The sequence below is a fragment of the Ornithorhynchus anatinus genome, chromosome 5, assembly GCF_004115215.2.
Source record: "Ornithorhynchus anatinus isolate Pmale09 chromosome 5, mOrnAna1.pri.v4, whole genome shotgun sequence".
Classification (NCBI taxonomy): Eukaryota; Metazoa; Chordata; class Mammalia; order Monotremata; family Ornithorhynchidae; genus Ornithorhynchus; species Ornithorhynchus anatinus.
The window spans coordinates 109942494-109949835 of record NC_041732.1 but is presented as its reverse complement, the minus strand read 5'-3'; the positions used below and the strand labels follow the sequence as shown (position 1 = coordinate 109949835).

Below are 7342 nucleotides of genomic sequence, written 5' to 3'. Positions count from 1 at the left end.
GGCCCCGCCCTCCCTGGGTGGGTCCCTCCCTCCCTCCCTCCCTGGGTGGGTCCGTCCCTCCCTCCCTCTCTCCCTGGGTCCGTCCCTCCCTCCCTCTCTCCCTGGGTCCGCCCCTCCCTCCCTGGGTCCCGCCCGGTTTCTCCGGCAGAGCCCCGCCTCCCCCTGGTCCCCCTCCCGCGCCGGGCCCCGGGAGCCCGGGCTATATAAGGGGTCGGGCGGCGGCGTGGGGCCGAGCAGAGCGCCGGCCTCGCGCCCCCCGCCCGGCCTCTCGCCATGAGCTACTCTCTGGACGCCCTGGGCGGCGCGTCGGCCTACCGGCGCCTGACCGAGAGCCGGCCGGGCTACGGCCGGGTCAGCGGCTCCCCGTCCAGCGGCTTCCGCTCGCAGTCGTGGTCGCGGGGCTCGTCGGGCACGGCGGCCACCTCGTCCTCCCTGTCCTCCTTCAAGCGCGGCGGGCCGGGCGGGGCGCGGTTGGCCTTCGGCCCGGCCGGGCTGGGCTCGGCCGAGAGCAGCCTCGACTTCAGCCAGAGCTCCACCTCGCTGCTCAACGGCGGGGGAGCCGGCGGCGGCGGCGGCGGCGGCGGCGGCGGGGACCTGCGGCTGTCGCGGGCCACCGAGAAGGAGCAGCTGCAGGGCCTGAACGACCGCTTCGCCGGCTACATCGAGAAGGTGCACTACCTGGAGCAGCAGAACAAGGAGATCGAGGCGGAGATCCAGGCGCTGCGGCAGCAGCAGGCCGCCCGGGCGCAGCTGGGCGACGCCTACGCGCAGGAGATCCGCGAGCTGCGGGCCGGGCTGGAGCAGGCCGGCCACGACAAGGCCCAGGTGCAGCTGGACGCCGACCACCTGGACGAGGACATCCACCGGCTGAAGGAGCGGCTGGACGAGGAGGCCCGCCTCCGCGACGACACCGAGGCGGCCATCCGCGCCCTGCGCAAGGACGTGGAGGAGGCCGCCGTGGTCCGGGTGGAGCTGGACAAGAAGGTGCAGTCGCTGCAGGACGAGGTGGCCTTCCTGCGCAGCAACCACGAGGAGGAGGTGGCCGAGCTGCTGGCCCAGATCCAGGCGTCGCACGTCCCCGTGGAGCGCCGGGACTTCCTCAAGACCGACATCACCACGGCGCTCCGGGAGATCCGCTCCCAGCTGGAGACGCACTCGGACCAGAACATGCACCAGGCCGAGGAGTGGTTCCGGGGCCGCTACGCCAAGCTCACCGAGGCGGCCGAGCTCAACAAGGAGGCCATCCGCTCGGCCAAGGAGGAGATCGCCGAGTACCGGCGCCAGCTGCAGTCCAAGAGCATCGAGCTCGAGTCCGTGCGGGGCACCAAGGAGTCCCTGGAGCGCCAGCTCAACGACATCGAAGAGCGGCACAACCACGACCTGAGCAGCTACCAGGTACGCCCGGCTCGTCGCCCTCCTCCTCAGCCCGCGCTCCCTTCAGCGCTTACGGCGTGCCCAGCACTGTTCGAAGCGCAGGGGTCCGGGCGGGGGGCGGGGGAGGGGGTCATCGGGCTGGCCCGCGTGGACCTCACGCCTCTCATCCCCATTTTCCAGATGAGGGAACCGAGGCCCGCACAAGTCAGGTCACTTGCCCGAGGTCCCACAGCGGACAGACAGAGTGGCGGAGCCGGGATCGGAACCCACCACCTCTGACTCCCAGGCCCCTGCTCTTGCCACTCAGCCACGCAGACGATCCCCGACCCCCGCGCCCCTCCAGCCCATCTCCGCCCCCCCGCCCCCCCCCCCGGCCCTTTCTGCCCTCTCTTTGGCTTCCCCCTGCTCCTCCAGCCATCGATCCCCACCCCCACCCGCCCCTCCCTCTCCCCCTGGCCCCCCCGTCCCACACCAGTCTCTCGCTGCCGTCTGCCGCCAGAGCAATCGCGGAGAAACTCTGTCACCGGGTTCCGCAGTGGAAGCTACAAGTCCCGAAACCTCCCCCTCCACCCCCCGACTCCTTCGCCCATCTCCCCCAGTCCCTTCCCCAGTCCCTTCCCCAGTCCCTTCCCCATTGTGTTCCGATGCTTGAACTCGGCCCTGACCTTTTCACCCGCCTTGGGCCGGTCGCGTTTGCACGCCCATTTCAAAGCATATTAAACTCCGAGAGAGTCTGCGGGCTGTGAGGAAGGGGAGCCGGCCGCTGCCGCTTCGCCTCTTTGGGAGCGGCGGGCCTCTCTGAAAGAGAAGCTCCGTCTGTTCGGACCTTCTAGCCTGCCCCTCGGCCGGCTCCCCACCGACTTCTGAATGCTTAACCTCACTTTTCCGGGAGTTGCTCTGAGTGTCTAAGCCCAAGGAAAAGCGCTCAGACGCAGGGTCCCGAGCGGTTCTTGAGTTCCTTTCAGTCGGGTTGTTCGTTCCCTAAGGTTTCCCGGCTTGGGCGGGAGGCCGGGGCGGGGTGTGGGTTGCGACGGGCGGGGGATTTTTCACTCTACAGATACTTTCTTGCCCGTTTCAGGACACCATTCACCAGTTGGAAAACGAGCTGAGGGGAACGAAGTGGGAAATGGCCCGTCACTTGCGCGAATACCAGGATCTGCTGAACGTAAAGATGGCTCTGGATATCGAGATCGCAGCTTACAGGTACAGTGTTTTCCCCCCCCTCCCCCCCCACTCCCCACCCCTCCACGCCTGCGGACGCGCCTAGAATAGTCAGCGCACTGCAGAGGCGCCTCTCACTCGCCATCGTCACAAAGATGACCGAGAGCTTGGCCTTCTCGGTCCTGGGAGAGTTTTTCTAGATTTATAATTCCTTTTACATCCTAAAGTGAACACTTCTCAGATCGCTAACGAAGTCATCCACTTCCCTACAGATCGATGCATCCTTTAAAGGAGCACCCCCCCCCCACCCCCCACCCCCCCAAAGCTTCTGCCTTGCCTTCAGGCAGATAGGGGACGGTGCGCTAAATGACCCAGTTGGGGTGTCGACAGCTTTGTTTCCGTTGCTTAGCTTTTTCTTTAAATTTTCGTGGCTCGAGTTGAATGGAAGGATCTTGGATTTTCAGTTATTCTTGGAATAACAATAAGAAGAATTCTTAATAGTAATAATAATATTTGTTAAACGCTCGCTAAGGGTAGATTCAAGATAATCAGGTCGGACGCAGTCCCTGTCCCACACAAAGCAATTTAAGGCATTTCCTAAGACTCCCCAGCAGAGGTGCAGATTGGGCACTTTATTTCTGAGCCAAGAAGGAGCATCAAAGTCCCATCCCCCCTTCCCCCCCCCCCCCAACGCCTCCTTGTTATGTTCTCCGCTTGATGCGGGAAAAAGACTGTAGCTTGCTATTGCCATCATCTGGCCAATTAACATTTATCATTCAAAAATCGATTGGGCTCTCTTTTTAGGCAAGTCCTAGTGTTCCAGCCACCTTTAAAAGAGAGAATCCTACCAAAATAGTGAAGCAGACACATTGGTTCCTCAGTTGGAGAATCTTTATATTAACTGGATCACCGTCCCTACAGTTGGGCATATTTGTGTAGACTTATCTTACACGTTTACGTTATAGGATCTCAAAAAGTCTAGGCCTCTACGATGATATCAACACATCGAAAATAAGAATGGGAATAAATGTCTTGCACACTATATAGCACGAGTTTATTATTTTCCTATCTAGCTAAACATCAATCTGCAGTTGTCTAGCCTGCCTATTGCCTTGCCTAAATCTAGCGATGACCCCTTTCCCATTGCAAACATACGCTAGCCAGAAGCTCTTTATTATACTCCTCCCAACAGAAGAAAGAATGGCAGTGGCTTTTTTTTCCTCTTGGAAGTATTCCTAGGTCTTTAAGACTACGGAGATTTTATTCCATCCATTACCATTAACAGTGATCTACCTCTAAATGTCTGCCTTACTCTCAGGCACACGGGGAAGGGGAAGAATTCATTACCCTATTTATTTTGTTAATGAAATGTACATCGCCTTGATTCTATTTAGTTGACATTGTTTTTATGAGATGTTCTTCCCCTTGACTCTATTTATTGCCATTGTTCTTGTCTGTCTGTCTCCCCCGATTAGACTGTACGCCCGTCAAAGGGCAGGGACTGTCTCTATCTGTTGCCGACTTGTTCATTCCAAGTGCCTAGTACAGTGCTCTGCACATAGTGAGCGCTCAATAAATACTATTGAATAAATACTATGGAATGAAAGAATTCGATTCACTGTCCCTAGAGAAAGCTCCCAGGGATGAGGTTAGCAATTCTGAGTATCATTTGCATTCACCCTCCTTTCCCTAGGGGACTTTTTTCATTTTACTGATGATGGTGGCCAACGGGGGCCCCCAGGTTGGGGTGAATCTCCAAGGGTCCCCTGAGTGACATGCCATTTTCTTGGGTTGTTTCCACAGAAAGCTCCTCGAGGGTGAAGAGACAAGATTCAGCACATTTTCTGGAAGCATCACTGGACCCATCTACACACACAGGCAGCCCTCCATCACAATATCTAGTAAGATACAAAAGACAAAAATTGAGCCTCCCAAGCTAAAGATCCAGCATAAATTTGTGGAGGAAATTATAGAAGAGACCAAGGTAGAAGATGAAAAGTCAGAAATGGATGACGCCCTGGCAGCAATTGCAAAGGAGCTGGCTGTGAGCTCCATCAAGATTGAGGTGAAGGAAAAGGTTGCAGAGGAGGAGGAAGAAGAGGGAGGAGGAGCTGGAGAAGAAGAAATTGTGGCTGCTACAAAAGCTGCCGTGGAGGCGGCTGCACCAGAAACCAAAGGAGAGGAGGAAGAAGGTGAGGAAGAAGGTGAAAAAGAAGAGGGGGAAGAGGAAGAGGAGGATGAGGGCGCAAAGTCAGACCAAGCTGAGGAAGGGGGTTCTGAGAAGGAGGAGGAGGACAAAAGTGAGAAGGGGGAGGAGGAGGAGGAGGCTCAGCAGGGAGAAGGAGAAACAGCAGGTGAAGAAGAGGTTGCAGCTGAAATAAAGGAAGAGAAGAAAACTGAAGAAAAGAGTGACAAAGAAGCTGTAGTGGAAGAAGTCATCGTGGAAGCAAAAGTGGAAAAGGCAGAGAAAGTGAAATCGCCTGGGTCCAAGACACCCACGTCCGAGTCTCCCGTAGCCAAGACGCCCACATCCAAGTCTCCTGTGTCCGAGTCACCCGTGTCCAAGACGCCCACGTCCAAGACACCCACGTCCAAGTCACCCGTGTCTGAGTCGCCCATAGCCAAGTCACCCGTGGCCAAATCGCCCGTGGCCGAGTCTCCTGTGTCCAAGACACCCACGTCCAAGACACCCGCATCCAAGTCACCCGTGTCTGAGTCACCCGCACCCAAGTCTCCTGTGCCTAAATCACCCATGCCCAAGTCTCCCGTTGAGGAGGCAAAATCTAAAGCAGCAGCAGCAGAAGAAAAGGAGAAAGAGGCTGAAAGAGAGAAGGAGAAGGGAGAACCAACGAAAGAGAAGGAGGAGAAAAAGGAGGAGAAGGGAAAGGACGCAACTGAGAAGAAGAAGGCAGAATCCCCAGTAGAAGACAAAGCTGAAGAAGTTGTTACCGCCACCAAGTCAGCCAAAGTTGGCTCCGAGAAAGATACCAAAGAGGGGGAAGAAGAGCGGGGGAGTGAGGAAGAAGGAAGCGATCAGGGTTCAAAGGGGTCAACCAAAGAAGACATAGCTGTGAACGGGGATGTGGAAGGCAAGGAGGGTGGAGAGGAAGAGGAGGCAACTAAAGAAAAGGGGAGTGGCGAGGATGAGAAGGGGGTCGTCACGAACGGGCTAGACTTGAGCCCAGCTGATGACAAGAAAGGAGATAGAAGTGACGAGAAAATAGTGGTCACCAAAAAGGTAGAACAAATTACCACTGACGGGGGAGATGGTGCTACCAAATATATCACCAAGTCGGTTACAGTCACCCAAAAGGTAGAGGAACACGAAGAGACCTTTGAGGAGAAACTAGTATCCACTAAAAAGGTAGAGAAGGTCACCTCCCACGCTATAGTCAAAGAAGTTACGCAGAGCGACTAAGATTAGAGTAAGTGCAGAAGGTTAAGCCATACGACAACTCCAAAATGCATGTGATTGACGGCTTCAAAGCAGAGCGGCTTCTCCCGGGGAGGGGGGCGGGGGGGACCCAGACACCGTGTTTTACTTTGTGCAATATGAGGGGGCTGCATGCAAGCTCAGGGTCTGTCCTCTCCACAGTCTTCGGGGATTCAAAAATGCATGATATGTATGTACCGAGGAAGTTTTCCAATTTCCTAAGTGGTTGGAGGGGGACGCTCCTGAGGAAGGTCGTAAGATGCATTATGCAAAGAACCAACTGAGCCAAAAATTAGTAATGAAACCCAGAACTCTCCTAGCCTTAAGAAAGCTATTTAGGAATCATTATATTTACCTCACTGGTGCAAGTCTAATGGACTTCTGTTCATGGGGGAACTTTGTGGACACGCACAGTTCGCAACCTTTTGTTGATCGATGTAAAACGTCACAGCAGTTCTTGCTCAATAAAGGTCATATTGGAAACAATACCGGTTGCCTCTGTGATGTTTTATGCTCTTCCAGAGATAAAATCCCTTCAGGTCCAAAAAGCTTCTTTCTTCCTGGGGATCAGTGGGGGCAAAAAAAGAAAAGTCAGTCTCATCACTCTTTCCGAATACACTTTGGGACAAGAATGAACACTCTGGAGATGCTGAGTCTGGGGGCACGTGAATAGAAATTAGGGGTAGCGTATATTACCCCAGACCACATCCCAAGGACTCCCCAGGCAGGGTGGGAAGGCTTGACTTCTTGACTTGGTCAACATCAAAAAAATGCACATACTTTCCTTTCCCACTGAGGAACTGGACTAAAATACAGACAGCTTTCATACCAGAGCTCTGAGGTATTTATTCCACTGACAGTGGCTGTAGGTCTTGGGAGACCAGGGGTTCAATGTCCCAAAACTACCCCATGCTGAATTCTATTAAGGAGTGTGAGACTCCTTAATTAAGAATAAACCCAATTTTCAATTTGGAAAAAGGAAAATAATTAGTCCTATACCACTGCTGATAACATTTAACTCAGTGCTCCCGATCCCACCCTAAGGAGCAAAATGCTTGCAATCAATCAGTAATGTTTACTGAGCTCCTGGTGTGCAGAGCACAGAACTGTAGTCCTTGGAGTGCAATACCTAGCAAACAAGACCCTGCCCTCAGATCAATTTCTGTCTAGTCAAGGAGACAGACACTAAAATAATATACAAACAAGAGGAAGAAATAGAAATGGATTTGTAGATGAGTTTGTGCTTAAAAAGTACGGTATTTCCTTACATAAGTACCAAAGTGCTATGGGTGGTTGCAATAATAATAACAATTGTGGCATTTGTTAAGCATTTACTACATGTCAGGCACTGTATTAAGCGCTGGGGTAGATACA

The 7342-nt window shown here is 54.4% G+C and overlaps 1 protein-coding gene across 1 annotated transcript; it reads left to right on the top strand.

The window, feature by feature from the left end:
• Window positions 1–229: 229 nt before the first annotated feature.
• Window positions 230–6456, top strand: NEFM (neurofilament medium). Its single transcript, XM_007670649.3, has 3 exons — window positions 230–1395; window positions 2453–2577; window positions 4339–6456. The coding sequence occupies exons 1-3, from the start codon at window positions 274–276 to the stop codon at window positions 5951–5953; spliced, it is 2862 nt and encodes a 953-aa protein (XP_007668839.2). The 5' UTR covers window positions 230–273; the 3' UTR covers window positions 5954–6456.
• The last annotated feature ends 886 nt before the right edge of the window (window positions 6457–7342 follow it).